Source organism: Podarcis cretensis (assembly GCF_951804945.1).
Source record: "Podarcis cretensis genome assembly, chromosome: 5".
NCBI lineage: Eukaryota > Metazoa > Chordata > Lepidosauria > Squamata > Lacertidae > Podarcis > Podarcis cretensis.
The window spans coordinates 45,595,032-45,614,135 of NC_137174.1; the positions used below are offsets into that span (position 1 = coordinate 45,595,032).

Here is a 19,104-nt window from a genome sequence, read left to right on the forward strand (position 1 = left end):
TCACTCCCTTTCCAGACACATAAAATGCTCTTTCGAGGTCAGTGGCAAGCAGGTTAAGTACAGAAGAGCCCTCATTAACTGGACCAAAGTTCTTTCTTGTCCTGCTAACTGCTTGCCAGTGTTCAGCCATGTGAATCTTGGAAGCACAGAAGCAATTTGGCACGAGAGCAGCGGCTCTTATTTCTTAACAGTGGTGGTTCCTCTTCATTGGTATTGTTAGGGTACAAGGGAGACCAATACAGTGGTACCTCAGGTTACGGATGCTTCAGGTTACAGACTCCGCTAACCCAGAAATAGTACCTTGGGTTAAGAACTTTGCTTCAAGATGAGAAGAGAAATCGCGCGGCAGCAGCAGCGGGAGGCCCCATTAGCTAAAGTGGTACCTCAGGTTAAGAACAGTTTCAGGTTAAGAACAGACCTACAGAACGAATTAAGTTCTTAACCCGAGGAACCACTGTAGTTGGTAGAGCCAGAGCCACCTAAATTCTAGTTTTGTCCCCATTCTCCTATTCACACCTCTGCTTCTTATCTGTCCCCACCAGCTGGTATTCCTATCATCTTTCTTTAGCCTTGGATTTAGCTACCCATTCTCTATGAATGTATCTCTGGATCAGCTTTTTTTTATTTTAAAAAAGATGAGATTGGAGTTGAAGTGCAGAAACAGGAACATGTGGCAAAACCCTGTCATTGTTCCTAGAGAAAAGCAGCCTCAGAGGAACAGGAAACGGGAAGGGTGTTGAACGCTTATTCCGTTCATTGATTTTGCACTTCGACTCCTTCTTTTCTATGGTTTCTTTCAAATTTGTGGAACTTTTCCCTTCTTCTTTTAAACTCAGATGCCCAAGAAAATCTGGATCTAGAAATAACTACCTACCATTGGAGGAATAAGTCTAATCAACTGAACATACAGGGCCTTATTTATCTAAAATATGTCTAAGTAAAGACATACACAAAAATTAATATCCTCAGCATGTGATGGACTCTCCTTCCTTGGAGGTTTTTAAGCAGCGTTTGGATAGCCATCTCTCACGGATGCTTTCGGTAGGCTTGATCATTAATCTGTATCGGAGAGGCAAGAAGGAAAGAGGAAGCGCCCAAAGAATCCTACGCGCAAACCCTGATTGGTCGAGAGCGGCGCTAGGAATGCACCGAAGAGGATCAATGAGCGGCAGAGGTGGGGACAAGCAGGCAGCTAATAGCGAGCGAGCTCTTTCGGGGTGGCGCCTTCGCCGCGCTGTGATTGGGTGCGGCGTGCAGAGGAGGCCAATGGGGCGCCCCGGCGCCGGCGCGTCTTGCCAGGGGGGCTTGTGACGTGGCCGGTCTTTTGAGCTGTGACAGGCGGCCGAGGAAGCCGCGCTTGCCCTTTCTCGCCGAAGCGGAGGAGAGTCGCCTCGGGAAGGTAGCGCGGCGGTGGGAGGGAGGCCCGGTGGGTGTGGGGAGGAGTCGGCCGCCCGGCCGCCTGCTTCTTCCCTCGGGGGGACCCCCTTCCGCGGCTGCTGCACCCCGTCATGCCCGGGAGGATGGGGAGCGGGCGGCGGCCGTCGGGCTGGAGCGAGGCCCTGGCCATGCAGCGCTTTCCCTCCTATGGGCGTCCTTTTGCTCTCTTCCCCTTTTACTGCTTTGTCGTCCCCCCCCCCCGAACCTCCCCAAACTAATGTGGATCCTCAGCCCCTGCTGGAAACCCGTGGGCTGCTCGGGCTGCTCTGGAGCATTTAACGGGACGCTGCGTGTCTGAGCATGCACAGAGTGTATGCATGTTTGCCCGACCGGCTTCAACGGGCGTGCGCAAACCCTGGCTTCTTCCTGCGCTTTAGCCCCAGCTGGTCTCTATTTAGAAATGTATGCACAGCACCCTTCAGCCTGCGGTGGGTACGTGAAGCCTTATCACACCCTCTGCCTTTTCAAAATGTGCATGTGGGAGGCTGTGTGTGTGTGCAATTGGTTTGTTTTTGTTTTATGATGTATTCCGTGTTCCAAGTTTAATAAGTCGCCATCATTCATCTCTCGTCCTTAGAGAGCCTTGATGGCCCTTTTCACTTCTACCATTTTTTGCAGAGCCGTAAAACCCTGCTGGTACAAGATCTCAGCTAAAGGAGGCCCCTGGCTTTTTCTGGTTTCCTTGAGAGTAAATAAACTGGGTAGCAAAGGAAATAGATGCACACTCACCCGGGCATTAGTCACATGGGGCTTGCTGCTGAGTAGACATGTATAGGAGTTCACTGTTAGTGGTATTCTGGCACAGTACAATGGAAACCTGAGATGGAATAGGCCATAGCTTTTAAGATAAAACTGGTCTAGAAGAGGCATATGAAGATCCTAGTAGGTTCAGGCCAAAGGCCAATCTGATCCAAGATGTTCTCACATGGGCCAATTAGATGCCTATGGGATTGTCAAGCAGGGCGTGAGCATAATAGCACCCTTCCCACTTGTGCTGTCCAGCAACTGGTATTCAGAGGCATAATGCATCCAACACCAGAAGTAGTACACAGCTATCATTGTTAACCTTATCCTCCACGATTTGGTTTAAACTGCTTTTAAAGAGACTCTCTTTTCCAACTCCACAAGGTTCCTTTTGAGGTGTGGTAATCAAAACTGTGCAGAGTTCCTGTTTTGTTCTTCCCACCATTACTACCCATGTAATAAACCCAATATGGGGAACATTGGGCCTTCCAGATGTTGCTAGACTACCAACTGCAGCCAGCACAATCAATGCTAAGGGATAATTGGAGTTGTAGTCCAGCAACATCTGGAGGACTGCAGGTTCTCCATCTTTCTCATAAACACGTTTCCCCCCCCCTACTAGTGTTTTGTCAAACAGGCTTCTGTGGGTTTTTAAACCAACATGAAGCATGCAAAACCTGTTTCAGAAGGCAAAAGTGGGATGGGTATATATGCCTCAAGCAAGTGTCTCTTGTTTACTGATGCTAGCTCTCTGAAGAAATATTGTATGTTTCAAGCCTGACTATTCTCAGCTCCACTGGGCAGATGTCCTTTCCTTGCTAAGATGCCCCCCCCCCCCGATTTTTGGACACCTGAAAACCTTGCTTTCATGCACTTTACCCATGTGCATCACTATCCTTGTTTCCACTATTTGCAAGTAGTGATGTGTCTGTAAATATTTGGCAGTGAGATGAATTTGATAACTAGGCTGTAAAGGTAAAAGGATTAAATAGGAAAATGGACCTGAGAAAGCACCAGTTTGGGTGGATTTACTTCTCATTCAAAATGCCTTTATAACCAGCAGATTCAGAATATTCTTCCAAAAACAGTACAAGTAAAAATGTATTATATGAACAGAAAATATAAAATCTGAATATTCTCAAAAACAGTTTCTGTGGTTTTATACACACACACACACACACACATACAGAGAGAGAGAGATTACTGCCTCATCTTTTGTGTGCTGTTGCCTTATGAGAAGGATTTCAAAGGCAACTCATCACACTTGCCAAGGTTAGGAAGTGACAGTATCACAGCAGATACAGTTAGATTCATAGTATTTTAATAAACCATAAATTTGCCTCTTTCTAAAACCAGCATTTATTTCTTGTATATGCTTATTAAGCAAGCTAGCTTTTTTCCCCTGTGAGGGGTGTGTAGTGGGCCAGCCCTGTATAGTCCTATCATTGAGAAGTTCATCCTGATGCAAGCTTTCAGTGATGCAATTTTAAATCTGGGTCCTATCCAAATCTTATGTAATGCAACACTTGCTATTTTGGGGGGTGAAATTTCTAAATGTCACATTGGAACTCCAGTAACATGTTTTGTCAATATTAACAGAGGTAGCTGTTGACTTTTCCTGTACAACATGGCTGTCTGTCATGGATGCTTTAGCTGAGATTCCTGCATTACAGGGGGTTGGACTAGATGACCCTTGGATCCCTTCCAACTCTATGATTCTATGAACTAGCAAAGCTATATGTCGTTTTTGTATGCTGGAATGGTAGGATACTAACAGTGCAGTTCTATATATGTTTGCTTGGAAACAAGTCTTTCAGTATTCAGTGGGCCTTATTCCCATGCAAGTTCATTAAAGAATCAAGCTTTCGTAGGCTGCACTCCTAGAAATGTGTTTTACTTTCCCACTCCACTGTGAGGGATGCTGCTTAAACATCTTATAACAAGTGAGTATAAGCATCTGGTAAAATCACTTTTTTTTTAGGATGGGGGAAGAGTTAAGATTTTTTTTTTAGCTTTTCTTTTCCTTGGCCAATATATTCTGTTTCATGTTTAATATAACAAGCAGTTATTAATCAGCACACACACAATGGCATAGACTTACCTGTCTTTTAAATGAACCGTCTAGTGATGGTTGAGCAGAGGACTGTATGTGTATGGTTTTGCTTAGTTCTTCAAACGCTTGCATAAACCATTTTTTAAAAACCACCACAACAATCCCCTTTGGTCTTATGAACCGAATGATACTGAAAGGTAATAGTAGGTCTTATTTATATTAAAGATTAGTCTGTCTGCTGTCAGTGTTGCAATGCTCTGGGGACAAGGGTTGTATTGTAACTCAGATTAATTGTTCTTTAAAAGCTCCACAGGGGAACATTTGCAGTAGAGTTCAGCAGCCTGGAAAAATATTTCTAATCCCTGCACCAGGACTTTAAGAATCAAAGCAACTAGGCACTTGGGATTATTATTATTTTTGTTAAGCTCTCATGGCTTTTTATCTGCTGCTAAGTGACCAACAGTGAAAAACATGTGATAATTGAAAATGCTATAGAAAATCCTCTAGCATCTTCTTACATGTTGGTTTTCAAGATGCAGAGCCTATGCGATAGTTGTTTCATGGCTCAGAGCTTGGAACATATTGATGAGAACTGGCAATACTGGTCTTCAAGCTGTAGGTCAGATATGGGGAACCTCAGGTCTAGGAGCTTGAGGCCTCTCTGTCCAGCTCATAGGACTCTCCACAAGCCACATACCTCCCAGGCCCTTCTCTGCACCCTCTTTGAGTGTTGCTTGGCTGGAATATGTTCTTGAATTGCAATAATGTAGGTTGGTGTATGCGTATCGATATAAGCCTCCAACTCTTGTGTGGTCGACACCTGTTGCTCCTCCCACTTTTGCCTCTGGCCCTGCGCACCACTGGCATGTGGCCCTCAGAATGTTGGCCAAGAAGGAATGGACTGAGAAAGGCTCCCCGCCCTTGCTATAAGCTGAGCACAAATCTGGATGTTGACTGTGAGATATCCAAAGGTAACTTAAGCATACCAAAGCTTTTAACTGACAGGCTTGGTGTAATGCAACTTTCCATGACTCATCCTGGCGTGAACTCACACCTAATGGGGAAGGCATGTACCTTAGCAAGAGTATGTTTCGTTGTGTGTTGCATATAAGATAGACTCTTGGGTTGGGAACTTGGGTTTGGGTCTACTGTGTTGTCCCATATTTTCTAGCTTAGCTGTGCAAAGTCTTGTGTCTACCTCATGAAGATCACATCAGCTGTTCTGTGGAGAATTTTTAATAGGGCACTAGGATCTAGGTTTCTGTGTTGCAATGCTTTGTCTATGTAAGAAGGCCCACTCAAAATCCTGCATGTAATCACAACTATTCGTATAGGTTTCGTTTGCAGTTGTGGTGTTGAAGCGGATGTCCCCTTGAGTTTCATGATTCTGACCCAATTCACTATGTGCCATTTTTTCTTTTTTCAGACCTTCAGCATACTGTAACCATGTTTTCTAAACTGGCCCATCGACAGTCATTCGGCTTTCTCTGTCGAGGCGTTCATGCTTCAGTGAGTTCAGCTACGTCAGTTGCAACTAAGAAAACAGTCCAAGGCCCACCATCATCCGACTACATATTTGAGCGTGAGGCCAAGTATGGTGCACATAACTACCACCCGCTCCCTGTTGCTCTTGAAAAAGGAAAAGGTATGTACTTTTAATCTTTCCAATAGGTTCTTAGGCTAGGGATGGAAGCTTAACTCAGCCTTTCACTTTAATGCTTTCCAGTGGCAAGGATCATTTGTATCATCACTGCAACAATGATGCTTCTTTGGGAACAGAAATGTGGGATACTCTGGCTGCTGTGTATGTGCAATCTCAGCTGTTTTCCTGACTGTGTTAACTCAGAAGAAAGAAAACACTGTTACTACTATCTTCCTGGGGAAGATAGTTTCTCCCCTGCCCTTCTCTTATGGGATCATGGGTCTGCCTCTCCTAAACAGTTTCAAGAAGATTCCAAGGAGAGAGAGGAAGTTGGCATTTGGCAGGGTGTGGGGAGGCATATAATGGTTCTTAATGTAGGAAGGGACGTGGGTGGCGCTGTGGTCTAAACCACAGAGTCTATGGCTTGCCGATCGGAAGATCGGCAGTTTGAATCCCCGCGATGGGGTGAGCTCCTGTTGTTCGGTCCCAGCTCCTGCCTACCTAGCAGTTCAAAAGCACGTCAAAGTGCAAGTAGATAAATAGGTACCACTCCGGCAGGAAGGTAAATGGCGTTTCTGTGCACTGCTCTGGTTCGCCAGAAGCGGCCTAGTCATGCTGGCCACATGACCCAGAAGCTGTCTGTGGACAAATGCCGGCTCCCTCGGCCTATAGAGCGAGATGAGCATGCAACCCCAGAGTCTTCCACAACTGGACCTAATGGTCAGGGGTACCTTTCCCTTTGTATTTAATGTAGGGGCAGTCATTTGTATATTCTAGTTCCACAGCTCTCCTATGGTGGTTTGGTGATTAAGTTAAAAGTAACTTCCTCTTAGCCAGCATTGTGCAATATGCAGATGTGAGAACTATCCTAGTTGTCTGAACAGGACAGAAGCATGTTGAATTCAAAAGATAGGCAGCAGCAGGCATAGCCTGTGTCCATGGTTTGCTGGTTTTTCGTTCTCTGATGATGCATAGGGTAAGTATTTTGCAAAGAGTTGTGAGAAGCAGCCTGCAGCTGTCACTGGCTGAATTAATCTGTGCCTGCTCCTCTATTTCTGGCTCACTGAGCGCTGCTTGGCATTTGAGACCAACTCAGGAGAGGTGGCATAATTGCCTTTAAACTAGGGGCAGGGAATCATGTCTGACTCTTGGCCATGCTGTCTAGGGATGCTGGGAGTTGGTGTCCAGTAATGTCTGGAGAACGGCAGGTTCCCCGACCTGCTTTAAATCCTAGAATGCTTGAGAGTTCTGAGCATAAAAATGCCACATTTCTCATATATAAAATTTTATACATACATTATACAGTTATCATCACATCATTTATTCTTTGACTTCCCCACACATCCCTCCGTGCTGCATCTCCTTAGTTACCACCCCTCTTCTAGTTATTTTTAGCTGCTGCTCATATATCTAGCCTTACTTGGAAATTTATCTGGTTGTTATATTTCTTTAAGTATTCACATTTCCATTTAGTTGTATAAAAAACAGCAGATCATATGGCATTCAGTGTGGTGTGTATTGTTAGAAAAACTTACTGCTCTTTTATATTGCCTTTGTTTTCCGCAGTTCTTTGGTTTATGTTGCCTTCAGTTCCGGTTAGCGTTTGAAATTTTAAAACCTGCCTTAATGTAAACCAGGGATCTGGTGGCCAAGGTCTTTCTCTCCCTCTGATGACGTCAGGGGATTAATAGGGGGGTAGTGGTGGCCCAGCCCATCTGTCAAATGTGGTCTGCTGGGATAGAGGGAGATAGTGACTTCAAAGCATCATACACGCCTTGCAGAGAGCCCTGTGCAGTGCTTGGAAGCCTCTGAAAAGTAGGCTTGAACTCAGTGGATGGGAGGTGAGTTCGAACCTGCTTTCTGCAGGGATCAGCTGTGCCTACTGGTTCTCCACAGGAAGCTCACTTGTCCACCTAAATCAGCTTGTCCTTACCTGCCCCAGCCACACTGATGAGGCAGGTGTCAGGCAGCTGAGAATGGCTTGGGGTGAAATGGCCTAGCAGGCCAAGTGGGGAGGCCTGGAGAACCACATCTGGCCCACTGACCGCAGCTTCCACACCCCTAATCTAAATAAGTCTAACATCTAACTTTGGTAGCGCTCTGTTAGCATTCTTTATTGGTGGCGTCTCCCCAGTGCATATATCACTAGACTATCCTGACCTTAGGGCACCAACTGTTTAGCATACTTACCACCTGATCTACAAGGTTGCTGAACTTTTATTACTTTTGACAAGCTTCACCAAATCAAGGGAATGCCTTTTTAGCCTAATTAGAAGCGCAAATGGTCTCAAAGTCTGTTTCCTTGCTACTATGTAGCCTCATAATGCAAGATTAAAGCTTGTAGTAAAACAAGCGTCTGGAAACTGTGTTCAGGTCAACTCTTTTACTGGTTTGCATTTGCAAATTAGCAGCTTCTTAGGTTAGTATTATCTTCCTGAACATGTGTTTGGTAGCTGGATAAGTGTAGCAAAGTACAAAGTATACCTCATGCTTCCATGAGGACAAGCAGGAAGTTTTATTGTCTTGGCATCTGGCAGCCTGCCTTGGCATAGCATTTGTGGCAGATGGGTGCAGGCATGGAGTCTCGCTCTCACCTAGGAAGTTTGAAAATAAAACAGCCTTTCCATAGTTTTATACTGTTGGCCTACAAAGAGATTTTGTGCTCAGATGCATATTACCTGATCTACCTTAGAAGGTGCATGTTGAACAGTGTGGGTGAAAAGTCAGTGTCACCCGAATGATGGTCATTTTGGAAGCTAGCTATTCATTCCTGTGCTTATGAAGCTGTGCCTGGTAGACACATTTGATATCTATGTGAAATGGCTACAAGTCTTTCATAGCTAAAGTCAGCATTGAGCAGATTGCCCTAGTCTGTGCCAAAAATGTAACCTCTGGCTTGTGCTAGCAGGACTACCTTGGGGAAAATGGAGCACCAAACAGCCCATTTTCAAGGGAAGAGAATGAAGTTTATCCCCACCCCAGCATCGCACAGATAATTTGTATTTTCAAGTGTCAATCTTTTCTCAGTAATACTACAGCGCTTGACACAAAATAGCTTAGCCAGTTATCTTACAGTCACAGAAAATGCATAGGTAACTGTGCCAAAAAGTACGTATAGGAAGTTGAGAAATGTGAATTCTGTACTTCGTGTCCTTCCTGTTCAGTTTTGCTAAAGCAGCCATTCTGTTTATATAGTATATCTATACTGAAGTGCTGCTTTTTATTTAGCCAAATATTATACAATGTTTTTTAGCAGTTGAATGACTTAATCAGTTGCATCATTCACCCTATGCCTCAATTCTAAAAACAATAAATGATCAACATTATTTTTTTGTTTTGTATGTCACCAGAGGTTTGTGTGTGTGATATATCAATTGTTAATATTCTCCTAATATTGTACCTCTGCTTGTCTACCCCCCCCAGGTGTTTATGTGTGGGATGTAGAAGGCAGAAAATACTTTGATTTCTTAAGTGCTTACAGTGCTGTCAATCAAGGCCATTGTCACCCAAAGATTGTAGCTGCTCTGAAAGCCCAGTGTGACAAACTTACCCTTACCTCAAGAGCGTTTTACAATGATGTACTTGGCGAATATGAAGAGTATATCACAAAAATGTTCAAATACAACAAAGTGCTTCCAATGAACACAGGTAATGCTTTCTGTTCTGTCCTCCTAAAAAGCATGTGAACGGACAGCTTTTGTCACTTAAGTGGGAAGCTAGAGAGAACAGTTGTGGATTCCATGAAATTTGGGCTTGCTTCCTGTGTGTTTGGAAATCTGTTGCACACAAAGTGCTGTGTCTCCAGCCTTTTTCAGCTCAAGGATGTATTCAAAATTTTGAGCAAGTACAGAGAGGGGGGTGGGGGAAGGCTGCTGTAGGGCCATGCTCTTGCTGCTGCTATAGGAGGTCGTTTAGCTTAAGTCAATGTTTCTTTCTCTCTTACTTTGCAATGACACTTCCAAAGTATTAACATGGTTCCAAGGCACGTGCAGAGTTCCAGCAGAACTCAGCTTCTTGATAACATCACACTGCTTTTAGCTGTCCCTTCCCACACTTCCAGGGCCCTAGGCTCTCACCCTGCATGGCATACTTCCGTAATAGTCCACCATGTGGCTTCTGATAGTAATAAGTTCTCCTTCTCTTCCTACCCCTCTCCTGGTTCCATCTTTTGTGCTCTCTTATTTTAGGAGTGGAGGCTGGAGAAACAGCGTGTAAACTGGCTCGCAAGTGGGCATATACAGTGAAAGGAATTCCCAAATACAAGGCAAAGATACTTTTCGCAGGTATGTCAGAGTTTTAAATATCATAAGAACTTGTTGCAGGTGGGCATAACAAAGGTATTGGAGACTTCGGATTATGAAATCATGCATATTTTAAAAACAACAACATGCTGTAGGAATACCTTTGTATTAAAAATGGAGTTTCTGTGTCTTTTACTTAAACCTGTTAGAAAGTAGTAGGAAATCTTTTGCAGCCTCATTTTGCATTCCTTCCCAAGCCACATTCTTGCAGTGGGTGGGGCCAGAGGCAAAAAGTGAACAAAGCAAGGGATGTGACTTACCTGTGTAAAGTAAGCTACATTTCATGGCAGCTGCACTTGATGAGAGAGAGGAAAAGGGCCATTGAGGGACATGGTCAGGGAAGAGAAAATGTGTTCTGGGAAAGTCCCAAGACTTGGGTGGAAAGACCAGAGAAGCCACTTTTGGTTTCTGGACCTGAAGTTCCCATCCCTGTTAAATGGTTTGTTGCTTGTAATGAATTCATCACTTTACTAAGTTAAAATAATGTGCAATGTTGTGCCCTCATCACCTTCCGATTTATCAAATCCTATATTGTCTCTGGTGCCGTAAAGAACCGAAACCTAAGTGAGAAGAGATTAATCTTTCTTTTCATGGGTGAAAGTGGGGTGGGAATATGGTGCTGACAAATTAGGGCTACAGTCATAAACAACACTTATTAGGGAACGAATCCTGTTCAGACTTGCTGTTGAGGCAGTGTGCTTAGGCTTGTGAAATGTATTGGTCAACTGAAATCTCATGCAATCGGTGTTCTGGGCTCTGTTAAGACCGCATGCTGTAACCATTCATCCTGGACAAGCATGCTGGGTAAAAGACTCTGTTTTGTTATAACTTTGGGAAGTTGCAACTCTTTGGCCCCCTTCATACATGGCAAACGTACAAGGTGAACAATGATTAAACAATCTGTATTTTGCTATTCATTTCCAACAGAATCAATTCCCATAACATTAAATGCTGTTTAAAATCCAGAGTTGGGCAAGGAGGTTTTAATACCTGTGCCATGTTGGGTGGGATGATGGGAGTTGTAGTTCAGCAACATCTAGAGGACCGCAGGTTACCCATCCTTGATCTAAACACAACTGTGATACATCTTTAGCATCTCTACCTTTTAGAAAGATGTGGTGTTTTTCGACATCTTCGGATTGTTGAGTTGATTAGGCTGCATAATGTAACTGAAACATTATATATTTTGTTCATTCTTTTCCCCCACCCCTCCTCCTAGCTGGCAACTTCTGGGGAAGAACGATGTCTGCTGTCTCAAGTTCTACAGATCCTTCCAGTTATGATGGGTTTGGACCATTTATGCCAGGGTTTGAAATAATTCCATACAATGACTTGCCAGCTCTTGAGGTGTGTTGCAATCTTCCGTTCTGTGAAGACATTCAGAAGTTAGGAGAAAGAATGTTATAAATCTTGTTCTGCATCTCTCCATAACGGCATTCCGTAACTGTCTTTCTTCATTGCAATATACTTGTCCTTAGCGTGCACTTCAAGATCCAAATGTAGCAGCTTTCATGGTGGAACCAATTCAAGGGGAAGCTGGTGTCGTTGTTCCTGATAAAGGTTACCTCACAGGTGTACGAGAGCTTTGCACAAAGCATAATGTAAGTAAGTCACTGTGCTAAGAACACAACATTCAAGCTGTGGAAAGTGGCCAAGTCTTTTAACTAATTCAACAGGCCTTGTTTAGACCAAAGATAACCATCGTATAATGCTGTTATATGTTTAAAAAACTTTTTTTTTACACTGCTGGTTAGCACAATCTAATATTTAGTTACTTGAATCTTCCAAAGGTCCAGTAGTAAGTGGTATAGTTTTTTTATTATTAGAAATAAATCAGTGTTTTTCTCACCAATGATGTCGGTTTTGACCTGGTAAAACACTTTTCCCCAAAGTGAGCGGTTGCTCAACTCTACTATCTTATCAGTTCTGTGCCTGTCTTAAGTAGACGACAAGGTTGTTGTAATATACTTTGTGTACCTTTTAAATGGACTTTATCCCACTGCTGGGCAACTCATAAATTGTCTTTGCTTTTCAGTCTGATAGGGCTGTTTCCATAGAACATTTTGGTTTATCTTGGGGTACAGCAGTGGCAAATTTCACCCTGTGGAATGATTATAATGACCTTCCTGCTTCCAAACATATACATCATTTGGACTTTACCACATAATAGATCAGACAGAGTAAATGTAGATTAGGAATGGGGTCAAGAAAGCCATATTGCAAGATCTTCATTTGGAGTTTGGCTTTGGAGAATCTTCTCTTTTAAAGGAGAACAAAACAAACTAAATGCTCATTGAATGACAATTCATCAAGTCCCTCTCTATGCAAGTCTAAAGGGGCTCTCTGGATTGAAGCTATTTTCTTTTATGCTTTCCAGTGCATGATGAGACTCTGATAATACTATGCAAGTGATATTCAGGCCTCTCATATGAAAAGTTCTAAAGGGGCTGTTAAGTGAAATGCTGTTAAGCATTCTTGGCTTGTGAAATTTTACTACCATAAAGAATCTTGTGGGCACAAATGTAGCCTAGAATTTTTAAAGTTATGCGATCTAGATGTGGTGTGATATAGCAGTATGCTGAGCAGAGGTTAAACATTGGAGCTAGTTGTTTAATTATACCTGTTTCTGTAGTTTGGTCGAGAGTTGCTAGGGATGTTTGGGGTGAACTTTCCTTGTCAAGGAAATACTTCTTGAATATGTACTCCTTTTAAAATAAAACAGGTTCTCTTTATCGCTGATGAAATTCAAACTGGGTTGGCAAGGACTGGGAAAATGCTGGCTGTCGATCATGAAAATGTTAGACCAGATATGATCCTGCTTGGAAAGGCCTTGTCTGGAGGTGTTTATCCCGTAAGTAATACTGAATGAGAAACAGCTGGTTCTGAACTGCTTTTGGGAGATTTCAACAGGTTTAAGATACAAAACTGGCTTAATGAAAGGGTCATTGATGAAGTGGAGTTAGGACTATCTTCCAGGATTCACGTTCTTACAATATGACAGTGTTCAGCAAATGGGGACATAGGAAGCTTCCTTATATTGAGTTAGACTATTGATCCATCTAGCTCAGTACTGACTACATTGAATGGCAGTGACCATCCAGGGTTTCAGAAGGGGTTTTCTCCTAGTCCCTTCTGGAGATGCCAGGGACTGAACCGAACCTGTTGGTGTAATGCAGATTGCATGCTGACCAATTCAGATGTGGTCCTGCAGCTCTGAATTTCCAAGGTCAGACCTGTAACAGGCTAGATGTACTGAGCTGAGGTACAGTCACACCTCGGGTTACAGACGCTTCGGGTTATGTGATTTCGGGTTGCGCACCGCGCCAAACCCAAAAGCACTGGAACTGGTTACTTCCGGTTTTCGGTGCTTGCGCATGCGCAGAAGCGCTAATTCGCGCTTTGCGCATGCGCAGAAACGCCAAATAGTTGCCCGTGTGTGCGCACATGTGGCGCTGCGGGTTGTGAATGCTGCAGGTTGTGAACGTGCTTCCCACACAGATCACGTTCGCAACCCGAGCGTCCACTGTACTGTACTCTAATACTTGAAATTGCTCCGTTGTTAATACCTTTAGCTGGGCAAGAACAACAATCATATTCAGGAAGGGAAATTTCTCCATCACATTGCTCCAGGTTTCTAACTAAGTCCGGGGGAACTAGGCACAAAGCAAGCATTTTGAAGTATGATATAGTATTATGAAACTAGCTGTAGATTTGGATAGGTTAACAGCTCTCTTGTTTTTGAACAAGTATTGCTTAGTTTGGAATCTTAAGTATATATTTGGAAAAAAAGGTCTGTTCAGATTGGTGGCTATCACATCCAGTAAAATGTCTTTAGGATCAGGCCATTTAAGTTCTCTAGACCACTTACATGACTGTCTGGTGAAAACAGCTTTGAAATGGAGAATTTCTTTTCCTGCTGAGTAGCCTGAGTACCACATCCAGCATTTTGCAACTCTCTTTGAGCTGAGTCAGAAGTTTAAAAATGGTAAATAAATGCTGAGCACAGTAAACAGGCAATTGTACCTACCTGCAGTTCATTCTGCAAAGCATTTACTGAGGAATGCATACTTTATAAAGCAATGGGAAATAAATAGGAATATTGCCTTAGACTCTGTGCAGCAGCGGTAACCGTAGGGGGGAGGCAGCAAAGTGATTTGTTTGTTTGTTTAAAGCATTTTTGCCCCACTCTTTAGCTGTAAACACTCCCTGAGCTGCTTTACATATCAATAAAAACAAAGCAACAAACCAACACAGCCCCAACTTTCAGAATTACAGTCTTAAATGCATAATGATGCCAAAACATTACAGACATGTAATTTAGTGGAACCTCTGCGGTGTTGTGAAGCAGGACAAAGGAAAAATGTTCTTAAGTTTTTGGTAAATGTTGTCTCAGTGCAGAATTTATGTTCTTAGGTTTCAGCGGTACTATGTGATGATGAAATCATGCTCTCCATTAAACCTGGAGAACATGGTTCTACATATGGAGGGAACCCATTGGCTTGCCGGGTGGCCATAGCAGCACTCGAGGTACGTAAATATCAGTTTAAGGTCTATGAATGCTATGCACGACTATACTAACACTGTGCAGTATTTAAATAACTCGAAAACTGCATGTTAACAATCATTTCCCTCAACTTGTCTAATAATAAAAGTAACCAAATATCCGTGTATCTGCTTTGTGTCGTATGTTTGTTCACGTCTTCATAATTGAAGACTTCTTTTTTACATCTGTACCATGTTATGACTTATAATTTTATGGTTAACTGTGTATGGTTAGTAAATATAATTATAAGTAATTATAAATTATAATTATGGTTAGTAGTGGTCTTGTGATGAGAGACAAACTGAACCTTATGTTTACGTATTTATGATTCTCCCTCTATCATTCAGTTTTCTTACCTTTGTTTCAAACTGCTTTAGGTAATTGAAGAAGAAAAGTTAGTTAAGAATTCAGAAATCATGGGCAACTTATTGAGGAATGAGCTTATGAAGACTCCGTCAGATATTGTGGCTTGTGTCAGAGGAAAAGGATTATTAAATGCTATTGTTATTCGTGAAACAAAAGGTAAGGCTGTTTTTACACTGTGTTAACAAGACTTCAGCATGATTCAAGGCCATTTTCACTTTTGCAAGAGAATTGTGCGAGTTCCAGTTTGGAGGCAATAGCATAATAACGTATCCATTCAGAATCAATTAGGTGCTGCTGCTGTTTGAGTAAAGGTATATATCTTGGGGGTATATATCCTGTTCTCCTTTTTCACTTTTTTGAATAAAAAAGGCAGTATTTGAAAAAACACACAAAAGGAGAATAGGGAACTTTGATCCAAAATACCTGAAACTGAGGATGCTCTAGGAATAGGGTTTAGACAAACCATGTCAATTTCAATTGTAACAGAAAGTTCTAAAAGTCTGAAGTCCTCCTGCCTGAGGTAAATAGGTAGTAGCCCAGACTGCTTGACATGCTTTTTTTGTAAGTTCAATCAAGTTTATGTACTGTCTAAAAAGTGGGAGCACACCTGGTCTCTTGTGGCCAAAGCTGAAATATTTGTCCAAGCTGCCATTTCTAAACAGACTTTGAACAAATTTCTTTTCTGTCTGGAAATGAAACCACAACCTATCTCCTTCATGTAGTGTGGCTTAGAGTGTTGGACTAGGACCTTGAAGATCGGGGTTTAAATCCCCACTTGGTCATAAAAGCAAACTGGGTGACCATGGACCAGTCGCCATCTGTTAGCCTAACCTACCTCACAGAATTGTTGTGATGAAGAAATGGGAAGGAGGAAAAACCCCTGTGCCACCTTGAGCTCCTTGGAGGAAAAGTGGGGATGCAAATGTAATGCATACTTCAGTTGGTTGTAAAGCAAATATTTGATTCTGTATTTTGGATTTCTTTTAAAGACTACGATGCCTGGAAAGTGTGTCTGCGACTCCGTGACAATGGACTGCTGGCCAAACCAACACATGGTGATATCATCCGATTGGCTCCCCCGCTGGTGATCAAGGAGGATGAGATCAGAGAATGCATTGAAATTATCCACAAAACCATTTTATCTTTCTAAAGGCACAGTGTTCAATGTCTGCCTTCAACTTTGATTCCATAACGCTACTACAAAAGCAATATTCTTGAATCCCGCCCCCCTTTGAAGTTCAATATTTTTCCCGCTGGGTTGAAAACCAAAAGCCGTCTAAAATCAGTTTTAATTTTTTAAAAAATAATGGACCGGGGGGGGGGGGAGCAAATGACTAAAATTGTTTTTGATTTATTGTGACTTTGGCTATGTCTCCTTTTACATGTCAGCCAAAATATAAATTATATGAAACTGTTGTACCAAATGCTAATATCTTAAGAAGCTATTTAAAACCCCCCAAACATTTCAAACTTTTTCTTTTACCGTTTGCCCCTGTATGGAGGACTGAAATCTTGCTGTTGGTGCTAATGATTGTATCCTGACTGGAAATCCTAGCTTCAGAGGATCAAGAACAGTAGAATCTCTCACCTTTTTGAAATCTGTATTGGTTCATAAAGGTAGCTCAAATGGATGTCTTACTGGTCAGTGTTTTGTTGCTATAACAAGCATATTCATTGCATTTGGCAAACTGGCATTGGATGCTGAATCTAGTACTTGTCACCTACCCAATATTGCAGTTAAAAACAATTTTAATGTAAAGGTAAAAATTGTTCTAATATTGATACTGTTGTTGTTTTTCAATTGGGATAGAGTTGTTTTGTTAATAATAGCTAGTGTAGTGTAGCATGTCTCTGTTGAGAGAGATGCAATTTCATCATCAAAATGGAAACTTTAAGTGAGACATTACTGCTTTTAAGGTTTTTAAAAGCATTGCTTTTATAGTGTATGTGCATGAAGACTTCTCCATTAACCTTTTTCTTGGCTAGTCATTTCCTGCAGTGAAGAACAATACATGCTCATCTTTTACAATCAAGCTAATTACAGTGATCATTCTCAACTTGGCCATTCCAGACACTTTTCTCTAACAAGCTACTATTGATCAAAATAGAGAAGGTGTACTTTTGAAACTGCACTGCCCCTGCTGTGTGCAGCAGTGTGATGCTCACTGTCAGGTTTAGCTTCCTCTTGGATAAGAAAGTACTGGAGTCTTGTGTTGCCCTTGTGATGCTTTGCATCTGCAACTGTAGAGGCAGAGAAATGTGGAAGTATGCAAGTACTCTTGCACAAGGTGTCAGATTCCCAGAGAGGCTTTCTACACCTCCAGCTAGCTCATAGTTTGAAAATACCGGGAGGAATTCAGTGCCGCACTACGGTAAGTTAAATTCCCTAAGCAGTGTACTAGTTGTACTCACGGAATGGCTTGTGCAACAGAAGGCAGGAAGCTACCATGTTTCCTGTGGCTGGTTGTGCAACGGATGACTGTAGCTCCTATATTTATTGTTGCACGACTGTTTACACAACCAGCTACTGCTAGCACATCTGTTGTGCAATATGATATACCTTCCAACAGTTATTCTTGCCCTTGACTAGTGGAATAACCCTCTAGCCAGTGGTTGAATTTGGGTCACCATCTCTCTAGTTCAGTCCAGATTTAAGCTGCAAGACAGGCGTTTCTCATGCACGGCTGCCGACCACTTGTCTCTGTACCTGCTGTTCCTGCAGGGGAGCTGTCCATGCCAGGGTTGTTTACATGTGGCCACTTTGTTAAGCCCTTGTGGGAGCGTATACTCTGCTCCCATACAGGGTCAGGACTCTCACCACCCTTCCTGCATCTTGAGCTCCAGAAGTGCAGAGTTTTACAGGCATGAATCCTTGGCCACCCACTTCTGTACTTTAAACGCCTCATGGCAGGAAGTCCTCTCTTCCTCTGTCTTGCAGGGCAATTGGGCACCTGTTGTGAGGGTAACTTGTCACCTGAGCAGTGGCTCTGCACCTCCTGGCCAACAGCTTATCCACTCCCTTGGTATTGCTGAGGCAACAGGTTCGGGCAGTTCTGCTGGCCCATCAGTGAGGACCCCCCCTTTTTTTTGGTTTTGCGTCCTGCTAGGAATGTGTCAGCCAGGTGGAACTCTGGAAGAGGGTGGGGGGCATTCATAGTTTGAACAAGAAACAGTACCATTCTATTGTCAGTGCCCCGACCCCTGATCTACAGTGATAAGGTGAACCCAAATAGTACTGATACATTCCTATTACTACAGAATTGTCAGCACATGCTGTTGAGGAAGATGGCTGCCTTTGGCAGGATGGATTGGTCTGCTCATTGGGAAAGCTAAAGAGCAGGTGAGAATGTAAGAAACAGGTTAACATTCTGTTGCCACGGGAATGCCCCTTGAGAGAAAAGTTATTCTTCTTTGTTAGAGATTTAGCTGGATGTGCACAGAACTGGCTTCTTGAAACAGCTTTCTGGTGGACTCATTTGCTGGAAGGAAACCCCCCCTCCAAGTTTGAAGGTTGACCCTAAAACTATCTTAAAAATGTGGGTTGAATTGTAGGTGAGAGAGAAAAGTGCAACAGGGCAGTCATAGGATCAGAAGTTTCAGTGTTGGGTGTGATAGCATTTTGTATCACAATGTTCTCTAGTAACACATAAATCAACCTGGACTATTTAATGAGCAGTTGCTGAAATCAAGATGTCGGCAGTAGCTACTAGTAGAAAGGAAGAACAATACCAAAATTTTCTTTTTAATGCAGGTTGTAGTTTAATACTTTGCCTTAGAAGCATGATCCATACCTGTCCTTTTTGTGAAACTATCTTCTGCTGTAAGATTCCCCCAGAAGGTTTGCCTGCAGCATGACCTGAAAAGGCAATACAAGCTAAACAGGGCAGATGTTTTCTTCTCTAGTGAGATGCAGAAGAAGTCCCTGGTACAAATCTACCCTGAGCTTATTGGGAAGAGTGGTTAATAAGAAACTGTTCTAAACTTATAGTATTCAAGAACGATACGCATTAATTTTATA

At 42.7% G+C, this 19,104-nt stretch overlaps 1 protein-coding gene across 1 annotated transcript; it reads left to right on the plus strand.

Moving 5' to 3' along the window:
- The first annotated feature begins 1,259 nt into the window (after positions 1-1,259).
- OAT (ornithine aminotransferase) lies at positions 1,260-16,717 on the plus strand. Its single transcript, XM_079976729.1, has 10 exons — positions 1,260-1,399; positions 5,661-5,879; positions 9,300-9,524; positions 10,064-10,159; positions 11,397-11,524; positions 11,656-11,778; positions 12,900-13,028; positions 14,591-14,704; positions 15,098-15,242; positions 16,076-16,717. The coding sequence occupies exons 2-10, from the start codon at positions 5,681-5,683 to the stop codon at positions 16,234-16,236; spliced, it is 1,320 nt and encodes a 439-aa protein (XP_079832855.1). The 5' UTR covers positions 1,260-1,399; positions 5,661-5,680; the 3' UTR covers positions 16,237-16,717.
- The last annotated feature ends 2,387 nt before the right edge of the window (positions 16,718-19,104 follow it).